The sequence below is a fragment of the Drosophila albomicans genome, chromosome 2R, assembly GCF_009650485.2.
Source record: "Drosophila albomicans strain 15112-1751.03 chromosome 2R, ASM965048v2, whole genome shotgun sequence".
NCBI lineage: Eukaryota > Metazoa > Arthropoda > Insecta > Diptera > Drosophilidae > Drosophila > Drosophila albomicans.
In genome coordinates this window covers 30,397,024-30,419,923 of record NC_047631.2, presented here as the reverse complement: position 1 = coordinate 30,419,923, position 22,900 = coordinate 30,397,024, and the positions used below count along the sequence as shown (strand labels likewise).

Below are 22,900 nucleotides of genomic sequence, written 5' to 3'. Positions count from 1 at the left end.
TTTTCAGAGCGTTTCTTGCTTCTGGCGCATTGAAGCGCAATCAAATTTCCAGGCGAAAATGAGTGCGTGAAAATGCAAAAGCAAAGGAAAAAAAACAGAAAAAACAATTCAATTCAAACAATAAATATAATGGATAATAATAATAAGAGTAATAGATAAAATGTGTAATTTAACAAGTAAATGCTGAATATAATTTATATGCAATTTTTGTATTTTTCACTGATTTTTCTTTTTTTGTCATTATTTTTGGTTTTCTTATTTTTTCTTACTTAAAATTATTTTCGCAATTTTTCTGTAACAATTTTGGCTACAATTTTAAGATTTCAATTAACGTTCTTTTTTTTTTATTTTTGGGTAGATAAATGAAAAATTGTTAAACAAAGCTTATGGCTAGAATAATAAATATTTAGTATGGTTCAAATGATATTTGAAAGAAAAGGTTCAAATCATACGAGACAACAAAATTAAATTGAAAATTGGACTTGCAAAATAAATTAAGTCATTTCAATTATAAAATAAACACTACTCACCCTGTGTTCTCTTCGTTGTCGTTGTTGTTGTTTCTTATGCTGCTTAGATGCCAACGGCCACTGGATACCACCAGCTGTGTTCACTTGTTTGCACAAATTTCAAAGCGAGCACAGGGTGTATCCCAGTGTCAATGGCACAGAAAGAGAGAGCTTTCAGCGAAAGCTTAGCGTAGACACGAACCAGCTGGCAATGCTTCTGCTACATAAAAGGTGGTCCAAAAAGTCTTGCGGTATTTCCGCACATTTGACTTAAATCGCATTATTATTATTAACAATTTGATGAACAATTGAAAATTCAATACAAATACCGCAAGACTTTTTTGACAACCTTATACATACAATACAATTTGTGCTGCGTTTTGTTGTTGTTGTTATTATTGTTGTTGTATTGCAGTCGTCACCTTGCACTTGGATTTCGTTTCTCTCTTGCATTGCACTTTTTTTTTCTTTTCATTTCGTTTCACTTGCAATTCGCGTATTTCACAAGCAATTTAAATTCAAGATTAATTTATGCAATATTAAAATATTTGCATCTCTATTATATTTGCCCTTTGCCAGTTGCCCTTTGACTTGGTATTCTATATGTTGTGGGTATGTATTTTATATACACACATATATAAATAACTTGACGCTTGCTTACGCATCGCATCTCTTTGTGCTTTTTGTTGCGTACGTATGTGTGTTTGCATGTGTATGTGTGTGTGTGTTGTCTATCGAAAGGTCACAAGCGTAATAAAAACAAGTCAAAAAATGTGTTGCATATGCTAAGGCGCAGCAATTTGCCTATGTGTGTGTGTGTGCACTATATTCATTATTGAAAGTTTTTGTTAGCCATATGTTGGCAACATACGTCACTCGAAGTTGTCACATGATACCATCCACACACACACACACACACACACACACAATCCACAACTTCCACACATTACAATTTAATCAGCTGTTTTATTTTTTTGTGGTACTTTAGTTAATTTCTGTCACTTAATTAAATCACTCATATGTTAGCTTTACACACACACACACACTGACTGCAAAAGCAATTATGTGGCAATGCTGGTTTATTAAGAGGCCTGACCTCGCCGGGAGTGCGCTCAACACTGAACAACTTGACGCTGTTCAGGCAACAAGGAAACCAACCATCGCAGCTAGGAAGCAGCCTAGCGTAGCAGCAGCATCCTGTGTGTGTGTTGGCTGGCTGCAGCAGCTGTGTGCGTGTGTGTGTGGTGTGCGCACAGGTGCGCGTCATCGTATCCCAGTAAATATGCAACAGCATATACACACACACATATATACGTACATACGCAGCAACAAGAAAAGCACGTGGGGCGGGTGGGCCATGAAAGAGAAAGTTTCGGGGCAGCTGGCATATCAAGTGTACAACAAAAGCAAACAGTTGGCAGACGTCGACAGAGACAGCGACAGCGACGTTGACGCTGACGTCGCCTTAAGTCGCCCACGCAAAAGCTATGTGTGCCAAAAAGCTTTCTCGCGAGCGCGCTCATTTCGTTTTCATTTTTGTTTTCCTTTGCATAATCGCTTATTTACCTCTCCACTCTCTTTAACTCTACATATGTACATACATACATACCATACCTGCTGCTAGCAGCCCAAAGCTTGGACACAGCAGCTCGCTCTTTCCCCAACAACTCTTTCTCTTGAGCTGTCACTCTCTCGCTCTCTCTGTGGTGTTGGTTTGCCGGCTTCGTTGTGCTGCTGCTGCTGTTGCTGCCGCTGCCGACGTCGCTGCTTGCTGTCAAGTTAAATGGAACAGCAGCAGCAGCAGGCGACCGAGACTAGCGCAACAATAAAAATTTTTCAAGTTCAAGTTGTTCGCTCAGTGCGCATGTCATGCGCCATTTTTGTTTGTCCACTCGCTCGCACACACAGATGCAACGGTCGGTGGGAGGGGTGCATTGGGTGCAATTGCATTGTTGTTGTTGTTGTTGCTGCTGTTTAGCATTTTGTCGGCTCTATTCGCTACCTTTTTGCTGTCGTCATGTGAATAAGGCAAAGCCACTGAAAGTGGGCAAATTTTTTTGTTCCTCTTCCTCTTCGACTCGCATGATTTTGTTTTTTTTTTTTTCGCTTTTTTTGCTTTGTGTTTACTTTTATATCACAGGCCTTTTTGGAAGGCGTGTGTGTTTGCTATCGTTCTTATTGTTGTTGTTGTCGTTGCTGGCTCACTCGACTGTCGCTAATTAAATTTCCATGCTGACGCTGCTGTGCTTCGGCCACACTAAAAATAAATATACAAAAAGAGATTTTTGTTTGAAATTCCCCATGTAAATATTATGCTAACAAAAAGAATGCATGTCAAAATATTATCGATCCCTAGAAAACGCCCACATATCGCATATTTTATGTGTCCAATCCAATTTGATGAAAACCAATGGAATCGATACGGACAAGATTACCATTAGATTATCACATTCTTTATTGCACTTATTGAAATATATATACAATATTCTTTATAATAAAACTGAGTTCCTATGAGATTCAAAACTCAAGTAAATCGTTTCTTTTATTTATGTAAACATTTTTATGTGATGAAAATCTGTTCAATATTATTCTGTATTCCATGCATGTGCAAAGAAAAGAAATGACAGTATCAATTTCCCATCCCTAGCAATTCAATTATTTATTTTTACTATGCTCATTCTATATATGCTTCGATTTAAATAGAACATTATTTAGAGGTGAGTCAGGTTGAACATTTTGATTTAAATGTTAAATGAAAACGTTCCAGTTGCATATTCTCATTTCTTATCGGTGCAAAATAAACATTGTTATGAAATTATAAATATATACGTAACTTTAGCACGCGCTATGTAATCTATTTATAAAATCAAGAATTTATGTAACGTTGTTATTTATTAATAGTTGTACTTCAATAAGAGTATAAGTAATATAAATAGAATGCATAATGTGCATATATCTTTATGTGTACGCATTCATTGATATTGTTTAGATATGAGCTCATTCATAATTATGAATTAATATATTATTTATAGTGCATTATTTCCTTAAAACAATGAGCTCATTCATAATTATGAATTAATATATTATTTATAGTGAATTATTTCATTAAAGCACATATTTGTTCATTCTCATTATTTAACAATTAATTATAAAGTTACATTGACTGATCTTAAGTAATTGTTTTTCATTACAAGTTAATAATAAAGTTAATAGTACATTTCTATAGTCTAAGATCGGCAATTAGGGCTTTTTTTAAATTAGTTTAATTTGTACATTGTACACTAAATAAATATGAATTTCTATATTGTCGAAAAATAGCCATAGTTTCAATTCAGTTCTTTGACCACTGTACTTATACGTTCTATAATTTTTCTATGCATGTTTATGGCGTGTTCTAATAATATGCAGTGCAACGAACTTAAAACTATGCGATATGTATTGTATGTAATATTCAGTTTAAGTGTATTTCGCCATAAAACACGTTTCCCAAATTTAATGTACTGTTGTTTATGGCGTTTTACAAAATAGAAAATTTGGCACTGAATACTTGCAGTATTACAAATTTGTAAAATACTAAAAGAAAACTAACCAAATTTCTCAGTTCTTTTGTGTTCTTACAATGTGACCAGGTCACGCTTGGAAAACGATTACAAAGTAAAGCAAAAAGTAATCAACATCAACAACAATTCAATTAAAGCTTTGACAGAAAATAGCAAAAGAAGAGAGCGTATAAAGCCAAAGGCGAAAAACGTGCGAATAATTGTCACAAAGCAAAACCCGACAATATGCCGACGGTAATTTAAAGCTGCTGTAATTTTGTGTACTGTGCTTTTTTAGCGATAGCGGCAGACGAAAGAGAAAGAAAGAGAGAGAGCGAGCGAGCAAGTAGCACCTAAAAAGAGAGCCAACTGACAATTTTAACTATTCACTTTAGTGCATAAAATAAATGAATAAACAAGTAAAAGCAAACACGCACCCATACATACATACATATAGATTGTGTGTATGTGAGTTTGTGCTAAACTTTCGTGTTTGAGGACGCGCACGCCTGCTTCCTCTTCCTCTTTGTTTGACGCTATTCTCTCTGTCTCTGCTGCTGCGACCAACCGACCGACCTGCTGCTGTCTCGCTTGCGCAGCGAAACGTGCCAAACTGGTTTATCATCACATACACAGACAATGCATGTATACATCGACATGGCAACCTAGTGCTTATTCACTCGCACACACTGCTTGGTATGTACAACTAGTATCTTAACCTTGAACTTGAAACACATACAACAACAGAGCGCAGCCCGCCGCCACCTCGACACACTGCTGAATGACAACAACACAACGAAGCAAAACCGACGCTGACGTTGTTGGTTGGCGTCGACGCCAACAGCGCCGCCATAGCGAGAGTATTTGGCGTTTTTATTTTTGCTGTGTTCCTCTTTTCACTCGTGCCATGTGTTGGCTTTAGCTTTATTATGTCTGCGTTTTCAGGCTACTTTTTTTATACCCTGTATTAAAAAGGGTATTTTAATGTTGATTGCTGGAGACAGTAGAAGGCATGTCCGACTATGTGTAAATTGTTTATTAGCATCAACAGCCGAATTGATTTAGCAATCTTCATTTGAATATCGGAAATTTTATAAGACAGTCACTTAATTTAGGTGAAAATCTGAACCTTTTTTACAATAAAAATAAATAAATCAGATAAGTAAAATGTAAAATATTTATTCTGACTCTTTACTTTATATACATATGTAAGGTATCTAATAGTTGAGAGTTCCTAGCAAGAATTTAGTTTTCTTTATACTCTAACTTCTTAAATTAACTGACAGAAAAGTCATCTTATGATTTCAAGAGTTACGTTTATCTATGTATGTAAGTAATCCATAGTACAGTATGTACTGTGTATCGCATTTGTGGAGTGTGGATTGTAAGTAGAACTCGTGATATTAACATCCAATACGTTGGATGACGCCACTTTGCAATTACCGCAAAAGCGTAAAGATGACGCTCTTTCGCTCTCTATCTCTCACTCTCGCGTTCCCCTTCCTGTTGCTCATCAGGAAGGTGGTGGGCGGAGGGGGGAAGGGGCTTGCATGTTCGAATGTTACGTAAAAGTTTTCTAAATCTCACACACACAAATCATCTTGCACAAATAAAAACAACAACAACACACACACACAAACACACGCAAGCTAGCTTGACTCAACTTTAGACGTAAGCTAAAAAAAACACACACGCACACTCACACAACAGCATGCTTTGTGAGTGTGTGCGTTTCTGAGTGTTCGGTGTTGTTATTGTTTTGCAAGCAGGTTGGCAAACGCAAGAGCAAAAGCAAAAGCCTGAGGTGTGGGAGCAGAGAACGGGGCGAGAGCTTAGATCTTGATTGCTAACTTAGTAGATACAAAATAGTACACACACAATTGCACTTATTGTATATGTATGTGTGTGTGAGTATGAATTTTGTTGTGGGCAGTTGGAGAATGCATCACGCTGTATTTCCACATACAAATTTAATTATTCCATATATGGACAAGTGTAATTTGCAATTTCATAAAACTACTCAACATTCGTCACAGTTTATAAGATTAACAAGATTTCACAAGGGTTGAAGAAAGCTTCAGAGGTTAATATCTTTATAATACAATTCTTTAATGAATGAGTATATTTTCAACATTTTTTTTTTTTTGTTTAATGATACAAAAATAAATAAACTATTTGCTGAAGTAGAAAAAGTATAAGACTACTCTTTTATTATGATAATAATGCAGTGCTCTAGTGAAATATTTATGTATTAATTTAAAGTTTTCTATATAAATTATATTCTGCAATTTTTAATCCCTAATTTAGTTAGATAATTGATATTTTGATCAAGAATATGTATTGTCTATATTGTAATATCAAAAATGTCTATTCTACATTCTATCACATCGTATCTTTTTTCTACATATATTGTATTTAAAATAATAATCAACTAATTTGCTCAAGAAAATTCAGATAATCTCGATGAACGCATTCAAATCCCTAGGAAATTCCCCAGGGGAACTTTAACAACAGTCACGTATGCTGCGAGACTGTAAAAGAATCCTCTTTGTTTGAATATCTTTGGGTATTTCCCCATCGAACAAAACAATGTCTTTTCGATAAGAGGCAGTAATCATAGCTACTTCTCAGTCTCAACTGGGTAAAGTTCAAAATACATTATATCTAGAAACAATTTTATTTGTTGAAAACAAGAATGATCTATTATAATACATCCAACAGCAAAAAAAAACTGAGATTTTTCTATCTTAGATGATCAGAAACTGAAGAAATACGCAAAGATAGCTATTTTTAAAGAAGTTATAAAATCGATAAATATTTCTGAGTAATAATTGATTACGTTTTTATGGATAATATTCACATTTTTAAAATTTCAATCTCTCCTTAACTTATATTAACAAGTGAAAAAAGGCATTTTAGAAATTAATTTCTCTATTTTGAACTTGGATTTGTATTAATTTTGGTAGTTAACTATTAATTTTACCACGAATATAATTTGAAATATATAACAAAGACAAATTAAGATTTATTTGCAATTTGTAAACAATTAATTGACAAATAGTATAACCCAAGAAGTGTATACAGATGATGTCTCTTGAAGATTTGCTTCTTGGTAAAGATAAATCGAAATTCTGTTGAAAAAAATTGACAACTTTGACAAATGCGGAACCGATTTCGACTCGTAATGTAAATCATAACCGAAAGAGGAAGCTACAAATACGAATGGATCCCTCAACAGCTGCCAAAGTGTGTCTGTGTGTGTTTGTGTTATACAAATATTTTGAATTATCGCATATTTGGCTGTTTGGCTATAAAACAAGAAATTCTGCGGAACAATTGCAAGGCACACACACACACACACACACACACATTAACACTTTTAAGTTTTCGCGTAACTTCCAAAGAAATGAATTTTGTTTTTCTCTTTTGCGTTCGCTTCGTTCCCTTTACGCTCTTGTATCAGTGTTTAAGTGTGCGTGCGTTTTGCGCGTGTGTGTGTAAGCTTTCAATTGTTGTTGCGAATTTTGTTTTCGGTGCTTTTTTTGTTTTGTCTAAATTTGCCGCACATTTTGTTTATGTTATAAATACAAATTTATATTCCAGGCAAATGCCGCGGGAAAAAAGTTGCTCACACACACACACTCATGTACATATGTGTGTGTTATTGTTAAGCGTAACATTCGGCAAACTTTTTTTCTTTCCGTGTTTTTTATTTTGCAATTGTTGACGTTGACTATCTGTGGCAAGAAGAAGCGCAGCTATCACTAGAAAGTAACGCGAAAAAAAAGAAAAATCGAAAACAAAAGCTAACTACGACGCAATTTAGTTTACTCACTCTCAGCTTCCCTTCTCACTCACACTCTCGTGCTTTCTCACTCTTCGACAGATTTGCGTTATTTTCATTTTGGGCTTAAACGGGGGTTGCTTTCGGTATTTTGCGTGGCAGCAGTAGCAACCAGGACAGCAAAAAAACAACAACGCAGTAGACACTAATACATATGTATGTACATTATATATAGCATATGTATACATATGTATATTTATTTACCAATTTTAACTGGCGTTCTTTTTTTTTACACAAATCTCAAATACAATGGGAAAAGAAAAAGCACACACACACACACGCGGAACAAGAAACTGCGCTGCGATCGGTTAAAGGTGCCGCTGCCCAATGCCGTCGCTGTCAGTGGCAGGCCGCGTTGAAAGTTCGTCGTGTGTTTGTCGATGCCGCTGCGACGCCGACGCCAACTGCGGCAGAACACTGGCCTGTCTTCTAGCTGTTTTTTTTTCTTTTTTGCGCTGGCTTTCGCGCTCTCTCTCGTTCGCTCTCTTTGTTGAGTTTCGTCAAGTTTTTGGTTTCTTCCTGTTCCTGTTATTCTTCTACACTTCCACACCACCTCGTTTGTCCTACTGCCCCACACACCGATACATAAACACACACACATACACACAGAACAGGCACAACACGTTGTGGTTTGGCCTTCAGTGGCAGTTTTCTCTGTTTCATTCATACATTATCCATACGTATGCGCTTCTTGCCCACTGCCAGAGTTGGCCTGCTTCTTCTTCTTCTTCTTCGCTGCCCATTCTTATGCTCATTATTTCCTTCTATCCGTGTGCGTGTGCGCGCTGCCGTTGTGTTGGTGTTGAGACACTGTGTCTGTGCTTTTTTTGCTGTCGCAGTCGCTGCTGCTCAGCGTAACTACACAAAAATCTCTTTCACCGCGCTCTTTTTATCTACGCACATGGATGTGTGTGTGTGTGTGTGAGCTTTACTTTTGCTTTTTGTGGCCGTCACACAGTTTTCTGTTTTTCTCAATTCTTGCGCGCCACGTTTTGTGTTTGCTATTCTACTTTGGCATGAGGATAACAGCACTGACCCATGTTAACAGGATCTTGAGCTCTTCTGTTCTGTAATGTTAACTAACCTATGTAAAGCTCTGTTAGCTTTTGCTGTAGTTTGGTACAAGAAGTTCAACCCTGTAAAACTATTGTTGTGGGGTGCGTGACGTGTTTTTCAAGCTATCATGACACGCAAGAAAACCGTATCAAGATTAAAATTATTAATTTAAATCGTTGATTAGATAAAAAAATAAATCGTTTTCTTGTCTACACCTTGATTTTCGTTCGATTATCTTCGATCGATGAGAGAGCTTTTGTTACCGTTATACTATGTATAAGCAGAGCTTCGTTGCACTCAAAACCGCAAGTAAAAAAAAAAACACCATTTTTTTTCTATATAGTATTTTACGTATAGAAATATCTGACTATTAAATTACCTTATTTATCGTGTCATCCTTAAGCTGTTTTCCGATTCCGCTGATGATGATGATGCAATTTGCAATAATTTTCCTTCATTTTTGCATTTTCACTTATGTACTTGATTTTTTTCTCTCTCTGGGTTTTCGTATAAAAGCAGAACGGGAATCACATGTTTGACACGTAATATTCTCTATAAAATACATATGTAGGTAAATGTGCAATAATATTTACCTAATTATTTTGTTGAGATTTTTCACAAATTGCATTTTGCATTTTCTTTTGAATTTTTTGTTGTAAATTTTCATAGCTTGTTTGTTACTTCCGTAAATTGGGGAATACACAAAAGAATTGCACTTTTTCGATGTGTGTGTGTGTGTTTTAGGTACAATTGGAATTCATTATTGTTGTTGGCACAATCTTTTTGTTGTTGTTGTTGTATTTCGATTGTTTGTGCTGCGCACTTCTGACGAACACTTCTCAAATTATATTATTGTTGTTGTTGCACAATTAATTTGTAATTATTTTTGCATTGTTATTGTTTGCTTTTAAGTTTTATAGTCGCTTTTCGGGTTTTGTCAATTTTAATTTCAATTTCAATTTGATTGCGTTGTTCTTATTGTTGATGTCATTTTTTATTTTGATTACTATAATATAAAATTGCAATTGGCTTTTTTTTATGCTCCTGCGAACACACTGATTTCTCTGTTGTATATTTTGGCTATTTTATTTGGCTGAATTTGTTTTTTGTTTTTGGCTATTTTACTGCTGGGGATGTTGCGTTGTTGACTGCTCGCTTGTCGCGCTTTCAATGCCAAGCACAGCAGCAACCGATAGAGACACAGGCCAACGTCGTCGGCTTCGCTGCTGATGTCGACGTCAACGGCGCCGTCGTTGTCGTCGTCGTTGTGGCTGAGCCGAATGGCGTGGTGAATTTTTTTTTGTTTTTTTTTGAGTGGACTGCAGCACTTGCTAGTGGTGGAGCGAAGGAGGAGGAGCAGCTGCATGTGTATATGTATATACAGCTCACGTGTATGCGTGTGTTTGTGTGTCGCTGAGTCAGCCGAAGCAAAAGACGAAAGGCAGAGGCGAGCAGCCAAGCGACCCAAAGCTCAGCTCAGCTCAGCCTCAGCCTCGGTTCAAGTTCAAGGATGTTATGCAATAAAGCGAAATGCAAGAGCGAGCGCATCAGCCAAAGAGTAAGTAACTAAGCACACACACTCACACACACGCTAGTATATAAATGCATTGCATGTATTCGAAGAGATAGAGTGCGAGGGAGAGGGAGAGAGTGTGTTTGCATGTACTGTGGGTAAAGGAAGCTGCTGCTTCTCGTTGTGTGTTGTGCTTTTACACCAATACCAATGCCAAGGCATTGCTGATCTATCGCCCACTGTGTGACACTCGCTGCCTTTTAATGCCTGCTAGTGATGCCAAAGCCTTGCGATATATCGTTCTGCTCTTAAATTTAAAGAGAATCTTAGGGATGAAGAAACTGTAAAAGGTTATTGCAGTATTAACTTGACAAAGTTGAATGAAGAAGTAAAAGGAAATATTTGTGTTTAAAATAAAAATTTTATTATTGCTTTTAAAGTATTCATTTTAAAAGTTGGAAAGTAAAAGAAGCTGATCTTAAAAAAAAATTTGTATCAATTCAAGCACGAAATAAATATTTTCAGCTGATCTTAAAATAATGCAAACTCTATTACTTGGCACAGTAAAGGAAGACTTTCGGGATCTATAATTTTATGAGGTTTTCAAATTTTATCACAAAATAATAATTATTTTTAATGTTTAATGATTTTCGGGGTCTATAATTTTATTAGGTTTTCAAATATTATCACAAAATTATAATTATTTTTAATTTTTTAATAATTTTTTCACAAGAAACGTTAGTTATTATTAAAAACGGTTGCACTGAACTATTTTTGAATTAAGAGAGCTTTTCAATAATTGTAAACCACATTATTGAAAGAATTGATAATCGAAAAAGCATCGATAGTAAAAACCTCAAAAAATATCTGAATATTTTCTCATCTCTGTTAGGTTGTGCAGTCAACCCTGACTGCGCCTTATTACTGCACACACACACACACACAAAGGGAATACACCTATGTACATGTGTATATAGCAAGCTAGAGAGTGTAGAGTTCGTGTTCTGGGACTGGAACTGAGACTGAGACTGGGACTGGGCTAACCAGGTTGCTGGCTTTGCAAATTGTATATAATTAGCGCACTTACTGCAACACACAATGACAATATAATTACATTTCTACACTACAATGTCTATGTGCTTAGTTGTAGGCGATTTCCGCTGATAAATGTGCGTGTGTTGCAATTTTGCGAGCTCTTCGGTTACCCTTTGGCCCCCTGTTTGAATTTCTTAATTGAATTTGTTTGGCGTCGTAAACACACATACACTGGCAACTTATGTGTGTGTGTGTGTGTGTATGCCACGCTTGTTGGCATGTTTGTTTAATTGTTTAATTTAATTAAATGCTACAACTGCAACGTTTGCAGCTACATTGCATCTGTATCTGTAAATGTATCTGCGTCTATATTTGTATCTGTATCGGCACCTGCACATCTAAGTATCTGTGTGTGTGTGTGTCTATGTAATTGTGTGTGTGGGCTGCTCGCCTTTTGCCTTCTTTTCTCTATATGCAACAGATGATATTGCATGCCTTCGCTTTCGTGCGCCGTTTTCTTATGTCATGCGCAACGCTGTCTTATAAAAGGTACTCACCAATACACACACACACACACACACACACACATTGACTCACACGTACATATATTTATACTTCCATATATAGGCACTATTGCTATGCAGATGTGCACTTGAACATCCCAGTGGGATAGAGAAATACCGCAGAAAAGTTTTAATAAAAACTAAGAAATTATTAAGCCAAAAATTCAGTATTAAAGATTTAACAAAAGTATTTATAATAAAACTGCACTTGAATTACCAATGCACATTTTTAATAAACACCACCAAATTATTAAGCAAAAAAATCAGTATTTATCTACAAAGATCTAACAATAGTAATAATAACAAAACTACACTTGAATATTCCATATTCAGATAGTCAAAAAATTCAAGAAATTTTAGGGAAAGCAAGAATATTTTTTAGTAATAATAATAATGTAAATATACTTTTAAACAGTTCAGTTGAATAGAAAAATAATAATAGGAAATTGCAATAAAAACAAGCAAAATATTTATCACAACATTAGAAAATACCCGAAAATTCGAAAAATAATTTAAATAAAAAATAAATATTTGCCTTAAATTATATAAAAATACAAAATATGGAAAAATAAATACACAATATGATTAATAAAATATTTTTTTTTTTCAAAATCTGTACTATTCCTGCTGGGTAACAACCACATTACGTATACGTGTGTGATTTATATACTAAACACAAGCTATGTAACTAACTGGAAGCGGCATGTGTGTGTGTTAGTTGCTTGCTTTGAGTCACTGTGGCAAACAAAAGGGAACCGTTTTTCTTACAACTTTGACAGTTTGAGCTTTAAACAGGAAACTCTTTCTGCTGTTTATCATAAAGTAAAGCGAAATGTCACGTTAGAGTAAGCATACGCCCCGTGAAAAGTATATGCAGTGGGTAAACACAATTGGGTCGCAATAGCGTGCAAAAATTAGCCAAAAATATTTGTTTACTGTACAAAATTGGCATAAATATTACGGTGCATACATATGTACATACATATATACAAGCTAAAGGTGGGAAAAGGGCAGATGAAATCGAAAAACTTGGCTCAGCGCAGCAAACAGCAGAAAATACATGTAGAGAGTACAGTGAGAATTATATGTGTGTGTTCCTCTCTACGTTGTATATAAAGAGGAGACGCGTATCTATTATAAATTCTGTATGCGTTGAGCAAAAGTGGCGGAACAATAACAAAACTATGTGGAGAAGGGTGCACATATATATTTTGCAAGCACTGTAGGGCACGTATACCGAGTACTTAGTACACAGCAGGCTTGCCTCTTGGTTGCCTTGCCACACTGGTTGACGAAGCTGCTGCCGTTGTCGTTGCTGTTGCCGTTGCGTTGCTGCTGCAAATCAGCCCTTGCAGCGCATGTCAAGAGTAGGTGACCTTGACAGTGAACTTGAAACTTGCCTCTGTCTGTTTCTCTGCTGTACACTGTACATTCGTGTGCTTGTGTGAAAGCGAACTAAACTGAATTGAACGAAAGAGAGCAAGAGAGAACGCACTCGAGAGAGCGAGCAGCGACCAACCGGCCACATGCATTCGGTTTGAAAGCTTTTGCTGCAGCTGCTACTGTTGGGCAATGGGGGCGGTGTGAATATGTGTGCGCTTGTATTTGTGCCTTATATGACTATGAAATGGCACAATCACAAACACAGCCAGTTAGCGTGCGTTCTCTCTTCTATTGCTCTCTTTGAGGGACGCTCACTCACTCACCACTCTCTTTTTGCACTGTACAGTGTGATGAATCATCCATCGGCGGTGCGACGAGTGCGAGTGCGACTTGTTGTCTGCAGTCGACATTTGAAATATGTGCCAGAAATTTCGCTTTCATGTTTCGCTTTCGCAAGTGCTAAAAAGCCCACACACGATGCTTTGAATGCGGGCAGGGGGGCGTGTATTTTATGCAATGCTGTCCATTTGTATGTATGCATGTTTATGTGCATTTTTATGATTGTTGTGTGCTTGCTGGATAATCAAATGATATTCATTTCGTTTTCATTTGTCACATTTCGCCTGCAGCTTGCAATTGGTTTCTTCATTTCCTTTTGCTGCTCGCTCAACTTTGACATTTTCTGCACTGCATGCGCTTGGGTGAGAGAAAGAGAGGGGGAGAGCTTATTCGTTTGCACCCCCACCCACTAAATGAGCCATTGACTGCAGCTCAACTGACTTCTTAGCTCTACGGTAATATTGACATTAATTGCACAGTAGATTCTTTGCGATTTAAGTAAAAAGAAATAGGTCATCAAAGTCAACAAACACAATGAAAGTAGTATATGCAAATATTAAGTATGTATATAGCTTGTATTTAAAAAGTCACTAAGAACGTTTTACTATTACAAATCAATAAAGATCCACTCTCGCTCTTTCCACTCACCCACAGTAATGGTGTTCCACAAAAACTACACATGCATACTCACACACACACACAGTTACGCCTTACACCCACACGGAAGATAGAAACGTAGGCAAGCAAAAACAACAAAATTTGCTACGTTATTTTTGGCAACGAAGCAGGAGAAATAAACTATGTGTCATGTGTAGTGTGTATGTATAAATGCATGTTTGTGTAGGTAAAAATCGTGCTAGTAATATGATGGCCTCCCAGATCTTTGGGAAATGCAGTTGGAAAGTTTTGAGCTTTTTTCGGTAACCAAAAAGAAAAAAATAACAAGAAGAAACTGGCAAAGGAAAGCACAAGCACAAGCACATTGCTAGTGCAAGAGAGAACGTGCCTATGTACATAACTATGTGCATACTATGTACAGTGTATGTACAAACACATCTGTTTGTGGTGTAGTATGTGTGTGTGCGATAACCTTGAGACTGCTTTGAATATTTAGTTGGGCAATGCGATGCATGCTTGTGCATGTGCTAGTGCAGTATGGCGATATAGTGCGAGAGCGAGACAGCGTGAGTGAGTGCAAGCGAACAACATTGCAGCCCGTTTTCAGCTGAGGACTGTAAGTGTGTGTGTGCGTATGTACTTCTCTTCGCTCTTTCTACACACTCTCTCTCTCTTGTTCGCTATCTGTCCCACTTGCTCGTGTGTTTGCGTGCTCGCTTGCTCATGCCACACTCTCTCATCAGATTTTTTGCGCAAATGCAATTCACGTTCAAGGCCAGTATCAAAATGCATTAGTACGAGACACACACACACACATTGAAATCCAACACAGGGTTGTGTTAGTGTATTAGTGCGCTGCTGTCGTCAGTTGTCAACTGTATTTGCTTTTCTATAACGCCGCACAGATGAAGTAGATACATATGTACACACTATACATGCATGTATATATATGTATGTATGTACATACATATACTCGAGTACATTCTCGCACTATGTAAATCACCCAGTCGGACTTGGATGCTGCCAAAAGCCGCTGCCCGCTAGTTGCCTTCCTCGGTGAAATTTGCCAGGCAATTTCATTAAGCGAAACTAGATTTATTTTTCATAAATGTTGTTTTTTTTGTTGTTTTTGTTTTGCTGCTGCAAATGAAATTCTATAAATTCCTGTTGGGTGCATCAGCAAAAGTTTGTATGTTTGTGTATTCTGTTTGCTCTGCGAGGTACTCATAATCAATAACTCACAGTTTCTTGGCACTATTTTTGAGAGCTGTGCACTTTTAATATAATTTTATGATAGCGAAATGTGTTAGCCAAGACACAGATAATGAACAGCTGATCTCAACTGCTGACAGTAAAAGCTTAAGTATGTAACATACATACATTTAGAAAAGCTAGTTTAAATATGTTTAGGGAAGTTTTTAATGAGCTTATATTTATTATAAACACATTTTAATTATATGTATTATTCTTATTTGTAAGTTTAAAATAAATATAAATATAATATAATATAAGAATTAACTATATACTTAACATTTGTTTTATTAAAATATAAAACAGCAAATAAATCTATTTAATTCCACCCATTTTAAATTTATTTCTTGTTGTTTTTTTCTTATTCAATTCCAACCATTTCAACTATAATTCTTATTTTAAAAATCAAAATAAATAGTGAATAGAATTTGAATTTTTTAATTTGTTGATTAATATTGATCAAAAATTCAGTGTTTATTTTATAATAACAATTTTTAACGTTACAGTCCCTGGTTTTAGCCAAATATGTTCAAGTCATCGAATTCTATTCAAATGCAGGCATATCTAATCGCTTTAAAATGTTAAATACTATCTAATCTAATCGGTTAACAGCAATAATGAAAACAAGTTTTCCATGCACTCAGAACTACCCCAATTTAAATATTATACATATATATCGCATATAAGTGCTTGTATGTATGTATGTGGTTCATAATTTTGCCAAGTCTTATATAAAAGCGATCTCAAAACTATCAAATGTGTATGAAATGCAATCGGGCGTAAAAATTACAGTGCCTGTCATTCAAATACATACAGATGTCATGTATTGAGTATATAATATTTACAACCGTAACAAATTAAGTACTCATTATAATTGCCTTTATTTTTGTTATACTTACGTACATATACATATGTATATTCGTTTGTTTTTATTATTTTTTCCTTTTATGGCGCCAATGGCGTAATCGCTCAGCGATAAAAACAAATGCAACAGTGACGAACTGTTTAGATAGAGTGAAGAGTGGGGGGAAGGAAAGCTTTCAAAAAATCATTTCACAGTTGCGCTTAACGTGCAAATTTGTTTGCCGCCTCTATTCGCCATTTGTTTATAAGCACACTCACACACTGACATTTGAATGTTTGATAGAATGAGATTACACACACACACATTTACTCACTTCATGCCCCCGCACTAAAATCAAATTGCGTTGCATTTTATTTGCATTACACATAGAAAAAATTTATTTTCATCATTTTTCGCAATTAATGAAATGTATTTGAAATTATTATGATATTTATTCTACAACAACAACTTGTCAATTCCACAGTTTCGCCATATGCCAAATGGAGAAACTAACGGACACATAAATGTTTAGCCAGCGCCACGCAATGCACAAGGTCACAAGACGAAGAGAAACTATTCAACAAAAAAAACAACAACACTAGGGAACCGCCCAATTGCACTCACCACACACACACATACACAAGCATACACCATACCACACTCTCTCACACATAGAAGTTGCCTTGCATACGCACGTGCAAAGCTTCATTCTATGCTCGCTCTCTCCCACTCTCGCTCTCGTTCTCGCTCTCTTTAACATTTGTAGTTGCATTGTGCCATCTTGCCCACACACTCCACAATCGCTTCGCCCACGCTTTGGCATTTCCCATCCTTTGACGTGCGTGGGCGTCACCAGCTGTTGCCAGCGGTAGCAGTGACCACATGCGTTGCGTTGCTGCTCCACAAACCCCCTGACACCAGACACCCGATATCCCTGCACAGCTCAGTTTTGTAGTACAACTTGATGACCACTCGACACTAATTGCATCCTCTCGTTGGGCATCCTCTTACACGCTACTTCTTCCTTGTAGCTCTCAAACCAAATGCCTAACTAATAAGTAAATATGTTCTAATATGAAAGTTGCCAGACTGTTAAAAAAATGCAGAGCAAGCTTGATCATTGAATGACTGCCATTTGCAAATTGCCGGCGTTGCCGGATAGCTACAAAACAGCAAACAGAGGACAAATTTGGCATTTGCACTGCATTAAATATAATAGCAATCATCCATTGCTGCTGCCCCCTTAACATAATTTTGTAAGCTTGTCACATTAATAAATAATTGCGCGCTCATTGACATATTGCAATTGAAATCGCTGCTCAGCATTTTGCGCTTGACCTTGCCCCAACTAAAAGAGCTGCGGTCACAGCTGCTGTGTGTGTGACATATATACATACATACATATCTATTCTTCTCCTTCTATCCACATACATACGCATATATGTAGGCAAGTGTTGTGTGAGCATTTTGAATCCAAGCTTTTGCCTGTTGAATGTGCGAGTTGTACATTGTTTGCAATAGATGGCGCTGAACAAGCTTTGCAAAAGCTTAGCCAAGCAACGAACCAATCAAATGGGTCATCAAAGGAAGCGATGCTTCTTTCTCTTTCCTACGCACAGTGCGTAAAGTCATGCGTCAGACAGTTTGATGAATAAATTGCTATTTAAAACAATTTAGATAGAAAGGCGTCTGTTTACGCACAACTGTCAGATGGAAATACAGAAATTGATAATCAAAGTGACGTCTGCAAGTTGTCTTTGGCAGTCACTGTGTGACAAGTTGTGACAACAAGCTTTGCACAGAGGGAAAACTGACCACATGTCAATGGGACGCAACTTCAAAGCGTCGCAATGATAGCTGCTGCTTTGTGGTGCGGGGGCAGAGGCGGGGGCGGTAGTGGACAATGGGGCGTAACAGGAGGTTAACAACTGGTAATTGCGACAAACAGTTTTCCCATTTGGCATAACGGCAAATGATTGAAAACCTTGCTCGATGCGTTTCAATTGCAAATTCATAAGCGAATAGTTGTCTCTGTGGCTTGCAATTATTAACTGTTTGTGTGTGTGTGTGTGTGTGAATGCTTGTGGTTGCACGTATGTGTGTTTGTGCCACACGCCCAAACAGTTGTGGCCTCCCACAGTATGTGTGTGTGCTGTTGTTAATTACCAAAACAGTGACGTCGTTGACCCCTCAAAGGCAAAAGGCTAAAATTGCAATCGGAATTTCAATTGTGCTATTAAAGCACTCGCAGAAAAATAGTTGGCTCAATTTGTCACAAGATAATTGACAGATGAAGCCGTTTGGAAGAATGCAATTAAATAATAATTGTACGAATTGTTACAAATGTGTAATGTATTTAATGTAGCATGGAATAAAATATAAATTCTAATTTTCAAAGGTGCAATTTATTATTACTTTAGTTTTATTTGAAATAATGAATTTATATTTTGTGTAATTGAAGTTCTTTTTGGTATTTTCAGATTTGAGTTTCAATTAATTTAAACTTATTTATAATATGATTCTCATATTTAATGTACTAATAGAAATTTAGCTTCATTAACTTTGTTAAGAAAAGAACAGACGCAGCTCGACTATGACATACCCGCTACCCATTTTGAATACATTTTAAAATATACCAAATAAATATACCTCAAAAATACTGAAAATATACTGGTTATTTTTGGTATACTGATATTGATTTTTAGTATATTGATATATCATCATATGCAAAATATACCATTGAGCGCAAAATATACCGAATACTGAAAATACTGAAAATATACTGGTTATTTTTGGTATACTGATATTGATTTTTGGTATATTGATATAGCATTGTATGCGAAATATACCATCGAGTGCAAAATATACCAAATATACCCTTTAGTGCAAAATATACCAATTTTGTAGCCTGTCGTAAGAAATCTTTTTCAAATTACAAATACAATAAATAATAATTAATTTACATAAAATATATATGTATATAAAAATTGCTTTTAGTTAATGAATTTTTACCTTATTTATTTAACTCCATTTATAATTTAAAGTTCCTTTTATTTAATGAATTTTTATATCATTTAAGTTTATTTCATTTATAATTTTAATATATAAATAAAATCAATACCTTAACTTAAGTTAAACACACAATCAAAAAAATACCTTTAGTTAATGAATTTTCATATTATTTTTTTATTTTTATTACTTGACTCTGTTTAAATTAGACCTCAATTAAATTGGACAACTCTCTTGCGATTTCTCGCAGTGCATTTGCAATTGTTTATGAGGGCAATTTACGCTTGAATAATTCATAGAATTTTGTATCTAATTACAAAACTGTGGCGCGAACAACAATGCAAATTGTGGCAGTAAAAGCTTCAAATAATTGTAGCTGCTTATCAGCTGGGAAGGAAGATACTCAGATAGATAGATAGATATCTTGGTATCTATCAGATACAGAGATACTTTAATAGATAGCGTGAGAAAGCAACTTAGATTGATTGCAAAAACTTCTCGCAGTTGAAAAACTGCGACGGATTAGTTAAGAATAAAAATCATGGCAGCTTCGCGTTTGAAACAATTTTGTTTAAAGCTGCGCTTCAAGTCAACGCAACTCTTCATTGTGGCTGGTGCTGTGTTGCTTTCACTGCTAGTGACGCTGTTGTGCATCGGTTTAACCATACGCTACGAAGTGGAGCACGAGGTGGCCAACGTGGCGGATGTGGATTATTGGAAAGATCAAGTATCCGCTGCGCAAAAAGTGTGGTACGACAAAGGCATCGAAGAGTTGAAGCAAGCGTTGCGAATTTATTCGCCACAAACGCAGCCACGTCAAGTGTTGCTGCTGCTTATCAGCGGCATCTCAGCGGCAACTTTAGCGGCAGCAAGATTCGAGGAAGAGTTGCAACATTCTCCCTTTGTGTGGGATCAATTTCCGCATGTGGCGAGGATCAAAAACAGTTGCAGCTCGCATTCGCCTTGCGATGCAAACTTGGTTTATCGCTCGCTCTTTTCGGGAGTGCCGCTGAATGAAGTTGTAAATCATCCGTGCAACCACACGTTGCACAGTGTTTTGAGGCAAGCTCAACTTGCGGGTTTGCGCACCGGGTTTGTGACCAATCAACGCATCACAGGCGCCGCAGCTGCGAGTTTAGTTGCCTCTACCAACTGGGAATGCGATGGCTTAATGCCAGCTGGACTAATCGACTCTGGCTGCCAAGATGTGGCACAGCAGCTCATCTTTAGCGAAGCGGGGCAAGCACTTAATGTGCTGCTTGGAGGTGGACGACAGCTGCTGAGTGCCAAAGTTCCAGTTTACAACTGGGATCCTCTGGATGAGCAGCTGTGCCGCGCCAGAAGTGGACGAAATTTGCTTCGCGATTGGAGCAATCAAAAACTCAAACTTCAACCTAAACAGCGCTTTGAGTTGCTGCAGCTTGCCACAGAGCTAAACACGTTGAATGCCACAAACTTAGATTATTTGTGGGGCGTCTTTGCAAATGCAAATCTCCATCAAAATTCTCAAGCTCCGTCCTTAGATTTGATGCTCAATAAAACGCTTGAAGTGCTTCGTCGTCCAGGTGTTGGACATCTTTTAATCGTTGAGCACGTGCTGCAGCAATCTGTGGATGCCACACAGCAGCTGAGGCAACTTAATGAAACTTTGACTAATTTTATGCAACAACAAAAGAATACTTTAACCCTTGTGCTGCTCACCAATGGCAATTATTTAAGCACGAGTCGCGATGTCAGCGAAGAAACGGAGAATATTAATTTGCTTGAGGACTTTTTTGAGTTGACTGAAGTTGAACTACAACTTCAAATGCAGAAGCTGCCTTCTGAGAGTTTGCTTTTTGCTAAGGGTAAGCTGCAACTTCTTTAAATTGTATTTTATTTACTTAACTTAATCTTGTCATAGGTCCCAAATCTTTGCTCTTTTATGGCGTGCACGAAGAAACTTATTTGGCCCATGCTTTGGCTTATGCTCTAGGATTAAATGATTTCGATAATCAACTGTAAACGAAGTGATTCTTAAACTTATCCATCGATAGCCTAGTTTGTAAGATACTGTTATAAATTTAGCATAAAATATAAATTTATTTCATGTTTTCCTTCTTTTCCACACATTGTATTTTTCACAAACTGAAAATGGATAATAACCTATTTTGATGTGGAACGTTTCTTTAGCATAATTATATTATTTAGTCAATGTCAATATTTACCTATCTATTATATGTATGTACAACAGCTTATTTTCTTTCTTTGTATAACTTTTATATTTAAATCTTGAACTCTATATCTTCGAACTATACTTAATATATAATATATATAAGTTACCTTGCTTTCATTTAAAATTTGTTTAAACATTTGTTATTCAATTTTTAATATTTAAATCCATTTAATATAACTCAAAACATTGTTGGAACTTTTTCAAAATGAATCATAAATTTTCATCGATAATTACTTGCATCTGTATTTAAACCTCTTTCTCTAATACTATAATTACGTATACTTCATATGCCCTATGTCTGATTGCTGTATTGTTATTCAAGCCAAAACTTATTTAAGCTGCAACTTTCTTTTTATTTATTATTAAATTCACTTAAAATACAGCTTGAGCAAACGAACTTATAAATTGCATTTATATTCCAAATTGTTTCGCATAATGATATTTGAAATGTATGTTAATGAAATTTAAACATTTCATAATTTATTCCAAATAATTTTCCCTTTGTCCTGTCTATTCTAGAAGTACTTGCTTTTATATTATAACTTTGTTGCTTCACACTGCGAATACTTAATACGCATTCGCCCCGTTTGACTGCAAAGAATTTAGATTTATTTGATTTAAATTTTATTTAAACTCCAACTAAATATAAAATGTTGATTTCAGATAAATTTCCAAGTGTAAATGAAATTCAAATATTTCGTTTTCTTTTAAAACATTTACTCCACTTTTCAAACAAAATTTGTATTTAGCAATTAAATCATTTGTCTTCCCTTCTGTCATTTTCTATATCTATTTATATTTGAAATTATGTCGCTTCACACGTCGTATACTTAACAAACTCAAGCCTTAAACTTGAACTAGCATAGTTTTATGATTGACTTCAGTTATACTTGAAAATGTAAATGAAATCCAAACTTTGTTCTAACTATCTAAAATAATTCTCTCGCTTTCTGTCTTTTCTATGTATTTATATTTAACTATTTCGCTTCACTCTTCGTATACTTGATATGTATACACCCCTCTAAACCAAAGAATTTGCTTTTATTTGATATAAATTTTATTTAAAATTGAACTAGCATAGTTTTATGATTGAATTCTATTAAATTTCAAAATGTAAATGCAATACACATATGTATTTTCAAATCATTCTATTAAATCATATATGTTAATTTCTGCATCTTT

General features: G+C 35.9%; 1 protein-coding gene and 1 long non-coding RNA gene across 2 annotated transcripts; one reads left to right on the top strand and one right to left on the bottom strand.

Moving 5' to 3' along the window:
- Positions 1-312: 312 nt before the first annotated feature.
- LOC117573719 (uncharacterized) lies at positions 313-10,709 on the bottom strand. Its single transcript, XR_004572714.2, has 2 exons — positions 9,328-10,709; positions 313-2,766 (listed from the first exon to the last, which is right to left on the bottom strand). It is a non-coding gene; the product is annotated as an uncharacterized LOC117573719 (long non-coding RNA).
- Positions 10,710-20,026: 9,317 nt separating this feature from the next.
- Positions 20,027-21,565, top strand: LOC117574691 (alkaline phosphatase). The gene is made up of 2 exons (XM_034258600.2): positions 20,027-21,350; positions 21,407-21,565. Exons 1-2 carry the CDS (start codon positions 20,045-20,047, stop codon positions 21,505-21,507), a joined length of 1,407 nt encoding a protein of 468 aa, XP_034114491.1. The 5' UTR covers positions 20,027-20,044; the 3' UTR covers positions 21,508-21,565.
- The last annotated feature ends 1,335 nt before the right edge of the window (positions 21,566-22,900 follow it).